The sequence below is a fragment of the Chiloscyllium punctatum genome, chromosome 46 (assembly GCF_047496795.1).
Source record: "Chiloscyllium punctatum isolate Juve2018m chromosome 46, sChiPun1.3, whole genome shotgun sequence".
NCBI classification, from domain to species: domain Eukaryota; kingdom Metazoa; phylum Chordata; class Chondrichthyes; order Orectolobiformes; family Hemiscylliidae; genus Chiloscyllium; species Chiloscyllium punctatum.
This window is the reverse complement of record NC_092784.1, coordinates 46,795,950-46,815,626: the sequence shown is the minus strand read 5'-3', so window position 1 is coordinate 46,815,626 and position 19,677 is coordinate 46,795,950. Positions and strand designations below refer to the sequence as shown.

Genomic DNA, 19,677 nt, shown 5'->3' with positions numbered 1-19,677 from the left:
CAAAGATTTTCAAAGCCATTGAGACAGGACAGTGGGAAGGAATATTAATTGGGTTGTTTTTAGTGTGGAGGCGATGAGCCGGTAGAGAGGGATCAGGCAGTGACTGCAAGAAAACCTCCCTGTTTTCTGGCACAGCACTAAAATCTTTTGCATTAGTAGTCTTGGATGTCAAAACAGTTCCAATATGTGGTGGCTGGCAAGTGAGGAGATTTTCAGCGGAAATTAATGGGTTTTTTTAAGCCTTCTGTATCAATCATCCTTTCTGATAGTTGTTTTCCTTCTCTGCGTGGTATTTTTGTTATTGGCAATTGTCCATCCCATCGCAACCCGTCTACTTCCTACAGAATATAATACATTTGCTGCTTTCATTGATGGAGTTCCTTAAGTCATTAACTTTTTTTTGATAAACTCCTCCCAGGTCTTGGATGGCAGGAAGACGACAGGAGGTCGGCTGGAGGTGATTGTCAAAATCAGAGAGCCCCTGAGCTCCCAGCAACTTGTGAAAGTGACAGAGAAGTGGCTGGTTATTGACCCCCAGAGCTTGCCAGTGGTATGGTTATACTCATGTGAGGTTCGATTAACACTGTCTGAATGTTGCACCTTGAAGGTGCATTTTCTGCTAATGGGAAGGTGTACAATATCTCATTATAAAAGCTGTATAGATCAGCCCCTTGTGTTGCAGCTCTGTGAGGTAGATGGAGAGCAGACACTGTGCAGTATTGATCTGCATAACCCAACATTAACATCTATTAAAATGTTATGTGTGAAGGTTTTTTCGCTTGCTTTGATCCATTGCGTGTTGAATGGTGATTGCTTTTCTGCAAGATGAAGGTTGAACAAGCTATTCCACATGATTTAGCAATCCATGTCATGTGAACCATCAGCCAGATTGAAGAAGCTGGCAGTTAAACCAGAATGAGCTTGCTGCCTACAGTATTTAAAGGGAGGGCCGTAACCTGGTTAAAAAGGTGGCAAAATATTGGAACCGAAAATTACATATTCATGGATCTGTCAAAAGGAATTTCCATGCAGCAGGTGACTGGTCCCTGCTGGAGTAGGGCTACTTTGAGTTTTTTTTTGTTTAATGAGATGTTCATAAGGTCAGTCATTGTCACCTATTTCAAATTGCCACTGAACTGATGACTTGTTAGGCTAAGTCAGAGCCTGAAGAAGGGCTTATGCCCGAAACGTCGATTCTCCTGTTCCTTTGATGTTGCCTGACCTGCTGCGCTTTTCCAGCAACATATTTTTAAGCTCTGATCTCCAGAATCTGCAGTCCTCGCTTTCTCCTAATTCAGAGCGTGGTTTAGAGTCAAACAAATTGCTGTGGGTCTGGAGTCACACTGGGCAAACCGGGTAAGGAGGGCAGATTTACTTCCCTAACGGGATGTTGTTGAACCATGTGGGTTTTTACAATCATCTGTGATGGTTCTCCTCATTGTCATTGCTGAGACTAGCTTTGTCCTAAGTTAAATTTAGTTTGATTATTAGGAAGGGGTTTGAATCTGTGTCCCTGGAGCATTACTAGCCAAGTGACATTGATCACTACATCACTGTTTTGTCCTCCATTTTTATTGCCTTAGTTTATTTTCTGTTTCCCATGGCTGGAATTACTGGGGGAGAATGTTAGGCCTGGATATGTATCCCATGCTGAAAGATGCAGCATTTCTGGCAGGGACTCTCAGCTTGCTGTTGTTTTGAGATATTGTCTTTTGCTGAGTTGGGGAACCCACTGCTGAAAATGGCAATAAAACCAAACTTGTTTCCTTTCAGATTGCGGTTCCAAAGTCAAGAGAGCAACGAGAACCTCTGCAGGTGGGACCTGGGAGGTAGGTTCACATCCATGTTGGTACAGTTGTTCACCAAAGGATTGAAATCACCTTGGTGTCCCATGGTCTTAAAATAGCAATGGGGATTGGTCGATGTGCTGGGGAAGAGGATATTACTGACATTGTGGGCTGGTTTCTCAACATCAGTTGAGCCACTTTTGTCTGGAGCTGCTGTGAGAATCAAAAACACTTTTATTGATAATGAAGGGACGTTTGTGATTCATGGCTGTTGTCACAGCAAAATGATGGGCCAGATGTTTAACTTGCTCTGAATTTACATTTGTCTTTTTTTCCTAGTCTTCAAATTGGTTTTTTTTTAAAAGGGAAGGGTAAATCGACCATGCTTAATTCTAAAAAGAAAGTTAAAATTTTGTATTAGACGAAAAGAAGTAGCTTATAAGACTGCCAGGAACAGTGATAAGCCTGAGAACTGGGAGCGATTTAGGACCCAGCAGAGGAAGACCAAGAATATAAAATACAAGGAACATTAAACACAGGGTTTCTCTTGATATGTGAAAGGGAAAAGGTTAGCATGGACGCATGTGGGCACAGGAAAAGCTGCAATGGAGAACAGGGAACTCTGAGGGAAATTACACAGTGAATGTGCATCTGTCTTTGGAAGAAAGGGCAGAAGGCCTCCCAGCTACGTCAGGTGATCAAGGGATTCTCATAACTGAAGAGCTATATAAAATTGGCATTAGTAATGTAGTACTTTAAAAATTAGCTGGATTAAGGATTGACCAATCACCTGGATCAAGTGAGCTTCATCTCAGAGTATTTGATGGAGTTAGCAATCAAGGTATTGGATACATTGGTGGTTCTGTTAATTTTCCAGATTCTCTGAGGGCTTGTGCTGACTGGAAGATAGAATATGTAACTCTACTCCTTAAGAAAGGAGATCTCTCAACTTGTTAGCTTGATGTCCGTGGTAGAGAAAATGCTAGAATCTATTGTGTAAGATGTGATCACTGAATACTTTAGAAAAAGAAAGGTAAAGTTGAACAGAGTCTGCATGGACTTATGAAGGGAATCATGTTTGACAAACTCTGAGTTTTTTTAAGGACTTTACTTGTAACGTAGTTAAAGGAGCAGTGGATGTGCTGAATTTGGATTTTCAGAAGGCTTTTGATAAGGTCCTGCAATGGGGCCCATGAATAAAATGAGAGTGCATGGGATTGGCAGGAATATACCAGTATGGACAGAGAATGGGAATAAATAGACATTCTCGGGTTGACAGGTTGTCACTAGTGGGGTACCTCAAAAATCAGTGCTAGGTTCACAATCTTTATAATTTAACTTTGCTGTGGGGACCAATTGTAATATTTCCAAGTTTGCTGATGACACTAAGCTGGGCAGGGGTATACGTTGTGTGAAAGGTGCAAGGAGGTTTTCGGGTGACTTGTATAAGTGAAGTGAATGGGTTAGAACATAACAGATGGAATATGTTGGAACAAGGGTGAAGGTAGTTTAGGAGAATTGGCAGAAAGGCAGAATGTTTCTAAAACAGTGCGAGGTTAGGAAGTGTGAGTGCCCAAAGGGATTGGAGTGTTCTTTGTCTCGGAGTCATAGATTCATCCAGCATGGAAACTCATCCATGTCAACCGGTTATCCTAATGAGTTTTGAGAAGATTTGTAGCTCAGGTTGAGGTTCTGGATGTAGGTTTGCTCGCTGAGCTGGAAGGTTCATTTCCAGACGTTTTGTCATCATACTAGGTAACATCTTCAGTGAGCCTCTGGACCTGGAGGCCCACGGAAGGTGTTATCTAGTAGGGTGACGTAACGTCTGGAAATGAACCTTCCAGCTCAGCGAGCAAACCTGCATCCAGATTATCCTAATCTGGCCTCGTCCCATTTGCCAGCATTTGGTCCATATCCCCCTACAGCTTTTCCTGTTCATATACCCATCCAGATGTCTTTTTAAATGTTGTAATCGTACCAACCTCCACCACTTCCTCTGGCAGTTCATTCTATTTACCCACCACCCTCTGCATGAAAATGTTGCCCTTAGTTCCCTTTTAAATATTTCCTCTTTCACCTTAAACCTATTCCCTCTAGTTTTGGACTCCCCCACCCTAGAAAAAAAGATCTTGGCTATTCACTGAAAGCTCATGTGTCGGCGAAGAAAGCAGTTAAGGCAAATGGTATGTTGACAATTATTTAATAGTACAATGAGTACAGAAATAAACGCATTATTGCAGCTGTTTAGAGCATCAATGACGTCCCATCTCAAGTGCAAAGTGTTTGGCTCTCCTTATCAAAGAAGAATGTACTTGTCACAGAGGAAGTGCAGGTTCACCAGCCTACTCCTTGGGATAGTGGAATCCTCTTATGAGGGAAGATTTGAGGAAACTGAATCTGTATTTTGTAGAGGTTTTTTTGAAAAATGAGCGGAGATCTTCCAACCGTCTTACAGGGTCTGACAGGATGGATACAGGATGTTTCCTCTGGCTGGTTACTCTAGAACCAGAGGACATACTCTTCGATATAAAAACAGAAAATGCTGGAGAAATTCAGCATGTCTGGTAGCATCTCTGGAGAGAGGAATGTTTTTTCAGTTCGAAAGATTTTTTTTGGACATGGTTATTGAGCATTTTCTGTTTTTATACTGGATTTCCATCATCTGCAGTTTTTTGCTTTTATTTGACGCATAACCTCACAGCATGGGACAGCCAGTAATATAGATAAGGTGGAGGGTCTTGATTTCAAAGGGTGATGAATCTTTCAAAACTTTCCCATTCCATGTGGCTGTGGAAACTCAATCGTTTGATTATCTTCAAGATGCATCAATACGTTTTTGAAGATATTCCAGTGATGTGGAGATTTGTGTGTGTGGAAAGTGGGATTCAGGAGATGATCAGCTATGATGTTGAATGAGCCAGGCAGGCTGGAAGGGCTGAATGGTCATTCCTGTGCCCTCTGTGAATTCACTTTTGTAAATTAACGTAAAGCTCCGTTTTGAGAAGCTACAATAATGTGATCAATCATAGCAACAGATTTGTGCAACCTTCTTTCACTGCAATCTAGACATTACTGTTTCATGGATCAGAGGACAATATGCAACAATTTCTTGGAGGGTGTTAGGGAGCTGCAAGCTAAGGATCTTGCAGCATATCAGACTGTGCTGGGTGGAAAGTGTAAGGAGCAGGTGCACCTTTTACTGGCTTTGGAGTAAAGAGCTCATGGTGTATGGACATTTTGTGTTTTCTTTAACACACTCAGTAATAATGGTAGCACTTTAACTGGGACTACATAACCTGATAAATCACAGTCCCCACCCCAATAAATCAATCTTGGCATCTGTCTCTTTTATCCAGATTAAATTCTACTGTATTTGCAAACACTGTCATTCAAAAAAATAAATTGAATGCACCAAATAGCTAGCCTGCATCCAAAAGAGGAAAGTTGATCTTTCTCGGGACTTGATGTTTCCTAGCCAAATCGTTTTCAATGTTTTACTGTCTCATTTACTAAACTTGATGTATGTTAAGTACTTTGTTATTGTGAAGGAGTTGTTTCATTTTTCAGTGTTGTTTGAAACTTCAATCCATGTCCTCCCTCTCTCTCGCTCTCTTTCCTCGCGCTCTCTGTCTCACGCGTGCTCTCGGTCCCCCTCTTTCCCCCTCTCGCACACAGTTTTTTTTTCAATTGATGATACAGAGCAAATAGCACAATTCTTGCTATTGGAAGACACCCTATGTAATCTGCCCATGAACCATTTTGACCTACGTTTCTTTTTTAGTTCAAACAAAGCCTGAAGTTTACAACAATTTCTTGTGACTGGTTTAGTTTCGTTGGTGCACACAGGAAGCCACACAATCATTGCAGCACTCTTGCCAGTGACAACTTGCTTTACCTTTTTCTGATTGCCGATCTGGCTTATGCCATTGTGTGCCAGCACAGGGTTTTCCACTCAGTATCAGTCTACTGAGTCTAGAATTACATAATGATACGAGACTGAAATTTTTTTTTTGTTTCTTTGTATATCCTGCTCAACTTGTATTTCCAGACTGTTCAGCAGCACGCTATTTTAATTTTCTTTTTCAAAGAATGTGTGGGTTTCCCCATCAACTAATATTTTGAATCCAGATTTTAAAATTGATGAGTTGAGCATAATCCTTCTTTCCATATTCTAGTTTAAGCCATCAGTTATACGTTTTTGTCTTTTTAACAGTTATTAACTAATAAAATATAGATAATATTGTTCATTGAATTGTAAAACGTTGCTTCATAGTAACTAATGTAGAAGTAATTTGCCATTATCTGTCAATTCACTGGTAGGTTAGTCAGCTGTTTGCTGAGTTACTGTATAGCCAGAATCTAGGGTTAAATCCAGTTCACTTCATTGAGTGGTCATCTTTATGAAACAGATCTTAAACAGGCACAGGTATAATTGAACCCATTCCATAGAATTGTCAACATATTAGCTCCAACTGTGAGGCACAACCTCTGTCATCATTTCCGTTTATTAGGAACTCTGATGTGTGATTAACATTCACTTCCAACCGATTTAGATAAGCACATAATGTTCAGTATCATTGCTTGGAAAACCAAGTACAAACCTTTTGAACAGCTGTAATAAAGCTGTTTTAATTGTTCTGATGTCTAACAGCGATATAGCAATGATAAGTAAAAACAAAACCCACACAGGGTGCTCTAATTCACTGCTTCCTGTTCCGATTGAAACTCAACAAACTTGTTGTTGTGAGGTATTATGTTTCCGTCTGTGGTTTTGTCTTGCTTTTTTGAATGCAGTCCTCAGTGTACCAGCAAGTAGCAAAAGTTGTTGCTGTTAATTTATTCACGGGGACAGTCTCCATTCTCTACAATTACCAATTAGTTGGAGTCTGGCATTGTTACCATTACCTCTGCCTAGCCAGGAACAGGGCTATGATGGTTACTGCAACATCTCTACAGTATCAGAACCAAGGCAGGTAGATGGAGTTAAAATACTGACCTGACCTGATTAAATGAAAGGTTCCGAGGACTGAATAGCTGACTTTTTGTACCTACATAAGCGGTGGTGCAAAAGTCTCAGCTGAATGGAGAGTCCTAATTGATGATTTAAATCATTGATTCCATAAATCCTTTCTTTTACAATCTTTGGGAGTTCCTGTCCTGTAGATACACCATTGCAATGACTCGAGCCAATTCCAGAAAAATCCTCTAATTAGAGAATTGTCTGGTTCTGAGTTTAGCTGTTGAGTTCAGTGAGTATTCACGTTTTCGGTTTTGCTTAAATTTTCTTTTCAGATCCTCAATTTGCACTTTAAGTTAATGCAAAAAAAAAGCCTGAGCCAGCGCTCTTGCAGACCTCCGTAACATGTGCTGTCCCTTTTACACTTTGTACGACTTTCTTGGATCCAAATTGAGAGGTTGTGTGTTTCCATCTGGCATCAGGAGCCAAGGAAGGAAGCCCCAAACCAAGAAAGACAGCTCCCTGGAAATTGCAGTCTGTTCAAAATCACTAAACAGAAATCCAGGCACTGCTCCTCAATCCTACTGCAATTTACAAGATCTTAATTGATCTTGCAAGTGCTGTACAACAGAAGCTGAAAATTCTGGAATTAGGAAGCGGGTTAATCAACATCTAGGGAGAAGGTTAACACCTCTTCTTGAGACTGTACATCGGAAAGAAAGGCAGGACAAATTTCCTGGCTAACTCATTGTATGTAGAAGTCACAAAGTCATTTCCACTGAGTGCTGCAATTGTAGTAGTGGTATTTTCTGTTCCTCTCATCCAGATGCAAGGATTTGTCCAGTAGTTACAAGTGGAGTTCCGCAGGGATCAGTTCTGGGTCCTCTGCTGTTTGTAATTTTTATTAATGACTTGGATGAGGGAGTCGAAGGGTGGGTCAGTAAATTCGCAGATGATACGAAGATAGGTGGAGTTGTGGACAGTGAGGAGGGCATTTGTCGTTTGCAAAGGGACTTAGATTTGATGCAGAGCTGGCCTGAGGAGTGGCAGATGGAGTTCAACCCTGCCAAGTGTGAGGTTGTCCATTTTGGAAGAGCAAATAAGAATGCAGAATACAGGGTTAATGGTAGGGTTCTTAGTCAGGTGGAAGAACAGAGGGATCTTGGGGTCTATGTACATAGATCTTTGAAAGTTGCCACTCAGGTGGATAGAGTTTGTAAGAAGGCCTATGGTGTATTATCGTTCATTAGCAGAGGGATTGAATTCAAGAGTCGTGAAGTGATGTTGCAGCTGTACAGGACTTTGGTTAGGCCACATTTGGAGTACTGTGTGCAGTTCTAGTCGCCTCACTTTAGGAAAGATGTGGAAGCTTTGGAGAGGGTGCAGAGAAGATTTACCAGGATGTTGCCTGGAATGGAGAATAGGTCGTACGAGGATAGGTTGAGAGTTCTCGGCCTTTTCTCTTTGGAACGGCGAAGGATGAGGGGTGACTTGATAGAGGCTTATAAGATGATCAGAGGAATAGATAGAGTAGACAGTCAGAAACTTTTCCCCCGGGTACAACAGAGTGTTACAAGGGGACATAAATTTAAGGTGAAGGGTGGAAGGTATAGGGGAGATGTCAGGGGTGGGTTCTTTATCCAGAGAGTGGTGGGGGCATGGAATGCGCTGCCCGTGGGAGTGGTAGAGTCAGAATATTGGCGACCTTTAAGCGGCATTTGGATAGGTACATGGATGGGTGCTTAATCTAGGATAGAAGTTCGGCACAACATCGTGGGCCGAAGGGCCTGTTCTGTGCTGTATTGTTCTATGTTCTAGTTGTCCAGCCTCCTTAATCAATTGCAATAAGCATTATACTGTGGCATCTGTATTGACCATAAAATATTTTTGAGACTCTAAAGAGCCATTTGATTTATTTTGCAAGTATCCAGCAAACACCTGAAACTGAGAATTGGCCAAACAGTCAGACGTGGAGTCTTAATCATTTGTGATTTTCCCCATTCCACTGAATACTTCACCTGAATAATTAACTGTTTTGTTTCTACAAGACCTATTTTCAGTAGCAGGAGTATGTATTAGAAAGTATCTGTTTTATATTGTGTTTCTAATTTGATATATGACTTTCTACACAAATAGATCGTGTGTTTAAGTGGTACAGTTGTTTTGTTCCAACATTCTTTATTTCATTAATTTATTAGTCAGGCATCTGTTTACTTGAGTTTGATATTATGTAGAACATCCATTAAGTGATTTTAGTGACATATAAAGTTAGCGCTTGATTTAACTTCCTCTTAACAGTAAACTGAGTAAGTGTTTATGACCATCTGTCATGGGATCAGCAATAAATGCTGGATGGCCCAGCCAGCAGCACCCACGTCCAATAAATAAATTATTTTTAAAAAAGCTACCTCTGCCTTACCCTGTCCTAATTGTGAAACAGTCTGCCTGTCTTTAAATTGCCCCTAGTTTTCTCACCTAGCTGAAGCCTAGCAGAGAACTTTGAATGAAGACGAAGGCCATTCTGCCCATTGAGTCAATGCTGGCTCTTTTGTAGTGCAGACCAACTCGTCCCATTCCCCAGCTGATTCTCCATATCCTTAGTTCCTTGTTCTCTGGGAGCATAGTGAAGATTAAAACAACTGTTGAAAACTGGGGCTGTGTAGTGTGACCTAAAGAAGGGCAAGCTTTGAAAAGGGAATTTTAACTTCACTTCCTTCTACACTAACATATTCCCCTAACATCTAATATTTATGAATCTCAATTGCCTCCCCAATTCTCAATTTATAGATTTCAAATTTCTCATCTGTAGATTCCTCAACAGGTTTGTTATTTTTACCTCAATCTGAACTTGGCCTTGCTTTGGGTCAAAAGATCATGGGTTCAAGGCTCAGTCCAGGAATTTCCACATGTATTTCAGGCTGTTTCTGAAGGGAGTCCTTCAGTGTTACAGGTGCTGTCGCAAAGCACAGGTTATATCTACCCTCTTACATGGAGGTAATCTCATAGCACTGCTTTGAAAAAGGACGCACAAATTCACCCCATCATCCTGACCAATATTTTCTCCTTGACTGATATCACTTGGGGGGGGAAACATACAGTATTGTGGTCATTGTTGTTTGCATTTGTGGACAGTGTTTTACAAGAACTCTTAAACTTCAAAAGTTCTTCATTTAGCTATGAAGTACTTGTGATGTTTTGAGGTCATGGACGGTTCTGTGTACATACAAATTCTTTTCCTTTGTAACAGCCTTTCTCATTTTGCTTGCTTTCACAAAGCAGCCTTTGGATTTTCTCAATAATTGCACTTTGCATTCTTCTCAATAATGTAATAGTAGAGACTCTGGATGGAAATCTTCAAACACTGTCTGCAAACTTCCTTGTGTTGTATTCCTACCCGTCTCTTAACACCTCCTCCAAATTGATCTCTCTAACCGCAACTTTAATAGCTCTCCCAACATTCATTAAAGTATATAAGTGCAGGATATCATTGGTTTGAGTCTCAGCATTGAGCTCTCTCTTACCCACTCAGCAGATTTAAAAAGTATGTATTATTACTGCTCGCTATTTAATCTGTGCATTGTAGAGTTCAATGAAAGAAACATCCTCTGCATCGGTGGATGCTGTAGAGAAACTAATGTTAAGAAGGAAGAAGTAATAATTATTTAGAGCCTTTCCTCTTCTCTGGACGTCCCAATGCAATTTACAGCCAATACATTCCTGATGTGGTATAGTCACTGATGTGATGTAGGAAAATGCATAGGGCGCAATCAAGTGTTTTACTCGTGCCTTGATTAAAGCAAAGTTGATATTGAAATGGGCTTTTTTTATTGAATGCACAGGTTCGTGGCTGAATAGAAACTAGCATGCGGTACTTTACAAATATGAAACCATGTTTACAAAGGAAAAGAATGTTGGGGAGGAAGCAAACAGTGGTTTGTTCAAGCAACAGAGCCGAGATTTCCAATAGAAAAGCAGGACCTCTCTCGATTCTTCCAAGGACCTTGTGGAATTGACAACAAAAAAAACATCACCAGTCTTAGAAATTACATTCGAGTTGTAGAGAGATTAGTCCCTGTTCTGAGCTTCAGCACACATCGGTTTTCTTTGTTTTTGTAGCAACATGACTCACCCAAGTAATTATGGATTGTTAGAGTTTAAAACTGTGGTGGGAGATAGTTTGAAATTTGTGGATTAAGAGAAAATAACAGTCAACACCAACTTCCGAAAGGTTTGATTGACATTTTCAAATTCTCTTTGTGGTATTAACTAGACTCTTGGATGAAGCTGATGTGGTAGCTTTGGACTTTCCGAGAGCCTTTCTCCATGTGACTATTAGAGAACGTTAAAGGGATGTGGAATTGAGAGGAGTTTGGCAAACTGGATGAAAAGCAGAAGGCCAAGAGTTGGGCTCTGATTCTTAGCTAATCCCTGGGCAGGTGAGGCTAGTCACAGACCCTGTCTGATCATGCTCCCTTCAGACCCTGTCCTGAACTTGCCCTTGATCCTAACCCCTGTTTTGGGTGCTGGTTAGGATGCAGAGTCCTGGTTAATAGTGCAGCTTGGAACCTGATAAGTTTCTCCATTAAAAATGATAATTACGTATTTGTTATTACTGATTCTGTTGAAGCAAAGGCCACGGCAAGGATGAATTTAACTAGGTAAGTTAGAGAAGGGGAAATTAGGAGATGTAGGAACAGGGCAGTAATATATTGGTGTGTGAAGGATAAATACTAACATGGATGAGTTAGACCAGTCCGCCTGTTTCCATGTTGTAACTTACCGAGGTGATATCTGTAGGTCTGGGTCTAGCTTGTCGTTCAGAGACCATTAGCCTGTAGTCATTTCTTTTTCCAAGATGATTATGTATTTGCAGCTTGACCAGCAACAATATCCTGAGGGTCTCTCTTTAAAGCAGTTTCCTCTGGTTGGTCACATGGTTCCTGGTATATCACAAGGCAGACTTCTAAATTCCTGTCTTACAGACATCGAATAAATCAAATTCTCTTTAACATGTGGTATTCAGGGACCTTTAGTGTTTTGTTGGGTCATTTTCTACAATTCCATCCATTTTCAACAACAAAGCCAATGTCTTGTCACCTTGTCCAATATGTAGTCAAGAAGAGGCGGTAAAAGAAGGATTGAGAAGCTTTGTTTACAGCAGTTGAATTCAAGTGATTCAAATCTTCAGGGTGTTGATGGTACCACTTAACGACCTTAAACACGTGGTATCCATGACTGGCATGGAGAAAATTACCTTCAAGTTAAATATTGTAAAACGGCAAGCAGTTTTTCGGAGGAGCACTTAGATTCTCAGCTGGCTCTTGGTGTCATTGTTGTTTTTTTAAGCTGTTGAAGATGATTTAATATCTCCTTGGAAGAAAACCGAGGCTGTGTGTCTCTGTTCCAGTGATTCAAGTGCTGCAATGAATAAAACATTTCCCTGGCCTGTTTAAGAAAAGAAAAGAAAGTTCCCTATGATGCATTGGTCCCTATCCAAGACCACTAAAGTTCAGTTATTTGCTGTGTGAAAATCATTTGCATGTTTACCTGCACAGAATGTAGTATTTGGGAGCAGCAATAGGCCATCCCCTTGTGCAGCTCCCCTTACAATCCTGAAGAAGGGTTACATCCAAAACATTGACTTCTCCACCTCCTGCTGCTGCCTGGCCTGCTGTGTTCCTCCAGCTTCTTGACTGTCTAGCTTGGAATCCAGCATCTGCAGTTTGTTTTGTCTCTAATTTGCCCCATCTCAATCCACTCTACCGTTCAGTACCATCCTGGGTTGATCTGGCTGTGGTGTCATAACCACATTCCTGTCTGCCCCAAAGACTTTCTATTCCCTTGTACACTAAAAATCTCTAACTCAGCCTTGAGTAAGTGTACAGACCCAGCCTCTGTGCTCTTCTGGTGAAGAGGATTCTAAACTCTGACCTTGGAAGAAAAACATGCTTTTAATTTCTTTTTTTTTAATATAAAGAGGACCTCTTATTCATAAACTGTGTCCCTTAGTTTCAGTTCTCCACCATAAGACAAAACATTCTCCAGGTATCCATCCCATCCCATCCTGTCCAGAAACTAAGCAAGTCTTGGCATCTGTAGACAATAAAAAACAGTTTGAGTTTCCGGTCCAATGACTCTTCTATAGACCTCCTTTGACTGTAAAGTTATAAGCTGCATTTGCTTCATTGTTGAGAGCCAAGCTTCTCGCCTTTCATTTTAACGTCAGCTGTACCAACTACATTAGCCAGTCTGTATTCCAAACACATCCTGAAAGCCCACAGTTGATTTCTGATTAAAGCAAAAACAGGTTGTAATTTGGCCGACCTAACTTCACATTCTGGCTCTGCCATCAAGTTTGAGATTCATCCCGTTTCCTTGCCCCCGAAATATTTATGTCGAGTTGTGAGTGGTAAGCTGAGGAGAATAAGGGGTGGTGGGGAGCAAAGAACTAATCTTCTGTTGACCTACTGACTTTGCAACCGGTTTGTAATGGCGACCAGGGGCGGAGGCTTCCTCTCTCTCCCAAGGTGGAAAGATGGGCCGTGTTGTCCCTGGAGAGATAGTGACCTCCTTCTCACCACCTCCCCAGTTACATTCTCGCTGAGATGATCCATTGGGGTCTTTGTCAACTCACCACCAATTAAGGCCCTCGCATGGTCAGTTGATGGCCATGTAAGGGCCTTGATTCAGTATAGCCCAGATTTACCTCAGGTTGTTGTGTGGTGGTAGTATCCCTACCTCTAGGCTAGGAGTCCAGAGTTCAACTCCAATCTACTCGGGAGGTGTGTTGTAACACCTGAACAGGCTGTTTAGAAAATACTTCTTAAAATCCTCCCTGGTTACCTGCCTTCCTGGCAGGCAGAAAAAAAAAGTGACTCGTTTGCCACAATCTGGAAGCAATTGGATGCACGGATGGGGAGAGGCAGGAGTGTGGTCTCTTAATGCCAGCCACCTGTCTTGCCTCTATACACCCCCTCTTCCCACAAGATCAGATGTTTAAACATCACTTGCCTCCTTGCTGCTGCATCCCCTAAGGAGTAGGCCTTGACTGACAGTCTTTAATACCCAGAAGCTATTGGCTTCCTATTGACCAGCAGCTTCTGACAACCCGGAATGCCAGTGGTGGGGTGTGCATTAGGCAGAGCATTATCCAGTGGTGAAAGTGACGTGTTAGCCAGCAGCCATCAGGCCCACCCTGATACTTCAACCAAAAATGGGGAAAATTGTGCCCAGTACTTCAGAAAAGTACTTGACTGGCTCTCAGGCATTTTGGATCATCCTGAGTTTGTGACCGGTGCTAAACAGGGTTACAGTTTCTCTGACTGGAGTTAGACACACCACTCCATCAATTATTCCAATTTCTGAGCCAGTAATCTGCTTTGGGACTGACTGAATCACATTGTTATTTGATACCTCCAGTTGACTGAGCCTGGGGCTGGTTCTAATTAAGACACTAAGTCGATTTTTTTATATTCCATTTACCACATGTGACCAGGGTCAAGTTTTCTTTGCCTGCCCAAGACTGTAGCATTAACGTCTTCCTTTCTTATTGCTGTAAATAAACCCTTGAATGTAGAACATTACAGCGCAGTACAGGCCCTTTGACCCTCAATGTTGCACCAGCCTGAAGCCCATCTAACCTACACTATTCCATTCTCATCCATATGCCTATCCAATGACCATTTAAATGCTCTTAAAGTTGGCGAGTCTATTCCTGTTGCAGGCAGTGCATTCCATGACCCTACTACTCTGAGTAAAGACACTACCCTGACATCTATCCTATATCTATCACCCCTCAATGTAAAGCTATGTCCCCTCATGCTAGCCATCACCATCCTATCTTGTATGTCTTAATTAAGTTGCCTCTCAACCTTCTTCTCTCTAACGAAAACAGCCTCAAGTCCCTCGGTCTTTCTTTGTAAGACATTCCCTCCATACCAGGCAACGTCCTAGGAAATTTCCTCTGAACTGTTTCCAAAGCTTCCACATCCTTCCGACAATGCGGTGACCAGAACTGTGTGCAGTACTCCAAATGTGACCGCACCAGAGTTTTGTGCAGCTGCAGCGTGATCTCATGGTTCTGAAACTCAATCCCTCCACCAATAAAAGCTACCAACCATATACCTTCTTAAAAACCCTGTCAACCTAGGTGGCAGCTTTCAAGGATCTATGTACAGGGACACCAAGATCTCACTGCTGATCCACACTTCCAAGGATCTTACCATAAGCCCAGTACTCTGCATTCATGTTGTTCCTTCCAAAATGAATCACCTGTTTGTACCCTACAACATCCTTCATCATTGTCCACAATTCTACCGAACATATTGTCATCTGCAAATTTACTAACCTACAATCTATGCCCTCATCCAGGTCATTTATATAAATGACAACAGTGGACCCAAAACACATCCTTGTGGTAACACCACTAGTAACTGAACTCCAGGATGAATATTTCCCAACCACCACCACCCTCTGTCTTTCAGCTAGCCAATTTCTGATCCAAACTGCTAAATCATCCTCAATCCCATGACGCTGTATTTTGTGCAATAGCCTACCATGGGGAACTTTATCAAGTACTTTACTGAAATCCATATACACCACATCAACCGCTTTACCCTCATCTACCTGCTTGGCCACCTTCTCAAAGAACTCTAAGGTTTGTGAGGCATGACCTGCCCTTCACAAAACTGTGTTGACTATCCCTAATCAACTTATTCCTCTCTAGATTATAAATCCTATCTGTTATAACCCTTTCCAACACTTTACCCACAACTGAAGTAAAGCTCACTGGTCTATAATTTCCAGGTTTGTCTCTACTCCCCTTCTTGAACAAGGGGATGACATTTGCTATCCTCTAGTCTTCCTGCACTGTTCCTGTAGACAATGATATAAAGATCAAAGCCACTTTCCAGAATTTTTACACTTTCCAGAATTGCTAACACCTCCTCCTTGTGAACCTCAATCTCATCTAGTAGCCTGTATCTCCGTATTCTCCTCAACAACATTGTCTTTTTCTAGTGTGAATAATGACCAAAAAGTGTTCATTTAGCGCTTCCCCTATCTCTTCTGGCTCCACACACAACTTCCCACTGCTATGCTTGATTGGCCCTAATCTTACTCTAGTCATTCTTTTATTCCTGATGTAGCTATAGAAAGCCTTAGGATCAAGGGAAACCCTATCCGCCAACGACTTCTCATGTCCCCTCCTGGCTCTTAGCTCTCTCTTTCCGTCTTTCCTGACTAACTTGTAACACTCAAGCACCCTAACTGAGCCATCACATCTTATCCTAACATAATTCGCCTTTTTCCTTTTGACAAGAGATTCAACTTCCTTAGTAAAACACAGCTCCTGCACTCGACCACTTCTGTGATGTTTTTGTTTTATTTTCAACACTACCATTGCTGTTAATGAACAGCTCTTGTAGTCATGACTCAACTGAATTGCCAGTATAGCATGCAGCCCTCAAGGTGGTTAATGTTGGAGATATACAAGTGTCATCTGGTGTGCTTTTTGCAATCTTCAGCAGTTGAAGCAAGATAAAGGTTGATTTTGTGTTGCATCTCTTTGTAAAGAATGGCCTCCTTGTGCTAGACTACTTTTAGATCAGATGTTAAGATCTCTACAGGGACTATTCAAACGTCCGGTTATTAGCTGAGACTATCAGGTATCAAAACAAGTAGTTCTGTATCAGTGGCTGAGAAACAAATCACTTCGTTGCCTATGGAAAACTGTGTTAACTCCAAACTACTATACAGTTTCCTTCTGCTTTTTAATGAAATCAGAAAACCCTAATTGTGGTGTTAATCTGTGTCTCTCAATTAAGTGTTTAATCTGCTAGATCTAACTTTAAAGCAAAATCCGACAGAAACTCCGATCTGGCAACATCTGTGGAGTGAGAAAGAGTTAATGTTTCAAGTCTGATGTGATTTTCAGACAAATAACTTTATTTTAATCTTTGGAATTGCCTTCTCATCTGTGATCTCTCTAGATCATAGTGATTAGATTTATAGCGAAGCCCGTCGACTGATTTCACAATCGTTTCCTTTACCTTCCTCCAAGTCTCCTGCCAAGTAGAAATATTAAACCAGTTACTGAGACATCTTATAAACAAAGTAATCGATTCCAGCACACTTACTTACAAGCTGATCCACAGAACACGTTTTCAGGGATCTTGGGGCTTTCTAGATTGTGGACTTTGGAAATAGTTGTTATTGTTCCCAGGTATAAGCATCCGATACCTTCATTTTAATAAAAAATAATCTGATTCTCTCTATGATCCTCACAATTTAAAAACACTGTTTACTGTCAGACTCCAGTGTATATCATTTGGTCCATTTCATTTAGTTGTATAACACTCTTACAATCCCAGACACAGTCAGAAAACTTTAACGGTATAAACTTTGCTGTTGTAACACTGACCGATGATGTATTTGGCCACTGTTTTTATTTAATCTTGGTGCTACCTGATCATGTTATTGTCGTACGTCACCCAGTTTGTGTGTATAACCTCTGCAATGACAGCGGTTAGCATTGCTGCTTCATGGTGCCAGGGACCCAGGTTTGATTCTAGTCTCCGGCAACTATCTGTCTGTGTGGAGTTTGCACATTGTCCCCATATGTTCCTGTAGGGTGCTTCAGTTTCCTCCCACAGTCCAAAGATGTGCAAGTGAATTGGCTGTGTTAAATTGCCCCATAGTTAGGTGGGTTAACTATTGTAGAAGTGGGGATACTTTTCAGAGGGTCAGTGCAGACTCGATGGCCCAAATAGGCTCTCTCTGCAGTGTGGGGATTGTAAGATCTTATGATACCTCATGCTGGCCTCTGTATAGCCTGTTTGGGACAGACTGGCACAGTGGATGCCTGTAACAAGAATGTGCTTCATCCAGTAGTACTAACCTCCCTTAACCTCGCACAATCCATAAAATTAAAATGTGTGGTTTTAACCAGTGAGTCATGTAGAAAGCTGCTACTGTGTACCCTTACAGTTAGCTAAAAGGATGGATTGTATTTTCTCCACCTTAATCACTGAATTTTTTTTTAATTGATGTCTGTTGACACTGTATATTTTTATTTATTTAAAAATATTGGAGTTGTTGGACCAATCCTTTGTACACTTATATTTTAATAAAGCTTTTTTGTTTGTATTGTGCCTAGCCCATAGCTGATTATTTTCAAATCTAGTTTTAATAGTGACCCATTCAAAATAAAGAAATACCTTTTCTTTTTAAAAAAAAAATGCTTTTTCACCTCCTAATTGTGCCCTGGAAGGTGGTGAGTCTGACTGGTTTGTTCAGTTCCTGGCACCCATCCCACCTGTCCGTGTTGATGTAGGGATGTATAAAGTGGATTTGAGCTCTTCCCCATTGGGCTTGACACTCAAGGCTAATTCTGCCTTTCTCTAATGTGGAACAAAAAGCATGAGTATCAGTCTCTTCAGTTGTCCAGTGTGAGATTCTAGAGAGTGGGGGCTATAGGCTGAATGAACAAAAGGACTATGGTACCATGGTAAAAGAAGCATTCAACTGCTATGCCGGGTAGCAGCAAGAAGGTAGTTGTATAGGGTGCAATAGTGCGGGGGGTTGACACCACTTTCCACAACAAAGTGAGAATCTGATGGCTGAACGAGAAATGGCTGTGTGACGGGGAGGATCCAATGATCATTGTGGACTTACTTTCTACGCAGAACCTCTTTCCTAGTTCTCTCTCTGAGGAGCTCGCCACCAAACTACAAAGCAGAGCTCTTCAGATTATAATTTTTCCAATGTTCCCAGAGTTGTGCCCGCTTTGCGTTAGGGAGCACGAGATTATAGCAATTAATACAAAGTACAAAGATTGGTATGGAAAAAGGAAATTCTGGTTCATGGGCGGCTTGCTACCGTCCTGGGAAAAACGGGACCTGCACCATTGGAACCATGCAGGGGCCAGTGTTCACGCCAACCGCATGACTAAGAAAGTGCAGAGGAGTTTAACCAGAGGAATGGAGGGCAAAGGAGCAAATGTGGAAAGATATGGTATGTCAAAGAGTCGAAACAAATCAGAGGAAAATAATAATGAGGGTCAAGAGCATACCAGGAAGTGGCAGAGAGGGGAAAGGAAATACTTAGGAATACACCAACAATCAAAGCTAGATATTCCAAAGATAGCAAGAAGGTAAAACCAAGGGCTGCGTATCTGAATGTACACAGCATTGATAACAAAGTATACAAATTGTAGGCACACATTGATGTAAATGAATAAAGTGGCCGTTACAGAGGCATGGGGCCAGACTGACTGGGATTGGGTTCTGAATGAGAAGCTGGGGAAGAGTAGAGTGATAACACTGTTAAATAAGGAAGGGATTTGTGTAACTTAGCGATGACACTGGTTCTGGATAGCAGGATGTAGCATCTCTTTTTGTGTGGAAATGAGGAATAGAAGTCACTGGCAGGACTGGTCTACAGGAACCAATCAGTAACAACAACGTAGGACAAAATATGCAAGAGGAAATATTGCTTGTGATAAAGCGATGGCAATTGTTATTGGTGACATTAATCTACATATAAACTAGAAAAATCAGATTAGCAATAGTAACCTAGGAGTTCATAGAATGCCTTTGAGGTAGGGTTTTTCTCAAACCAGCATGTTTTAGAACCAGGTTAGAGACAAAACAACTGTAGATGCTAGAATCCAAGGTAGACAAGCAGGAGGCTGGAAGAACACAGCAAGCCAGGCAGCATCAGGAGGTGAAGAAGCCAACATTTCGGGTGTAGCCCTTCTCCAGGACTTTGGGTGGGTGTAAGGGTAGGGGAGGAACACAGAGAGAGGGTGCGACCTCGTTGGTTGATGGGAGGAATGAATCCAGTTTGTAGCTGGAACGATGGGTCGGTCAGAGGGGCTGGGAAGGCAGGTTATTTGAAATTGGAGAACTCCATGTTGAGCCCTCCAGGCTGTAA

At 41.5% G+C, this 19,677-nt stretch overlaps 1 protein-coding gene across 2 annotated transcripts in view; it reads left to right on the top strand.

Annotated features, from left to right (window-relative positions):
• cc2d1a (coiled-coil and C2 domain containing 1A) overlaps positions 1 to 19,677 on the top strand; it is an 81,993-nt gene that overhangs the window by 41,902 nt on the left and 20,414 nt on the right. For both annotated transcript variants that reach the window (XM_072564124.1, XM_072564123.1), the window contains 2 exons: positions 419 to 550; positions 1,774 to 1,829. In XM_072564124.1, the coding sequence (XP_072420225.1) occupies positions 419 to 550; positions 1,774 to 1,829 (188 nt within the window). The remainder of the gene's footprint in view (positions 1 to 418; positions 551 to 1,773; positions 1,830 to 19,677) is intronic.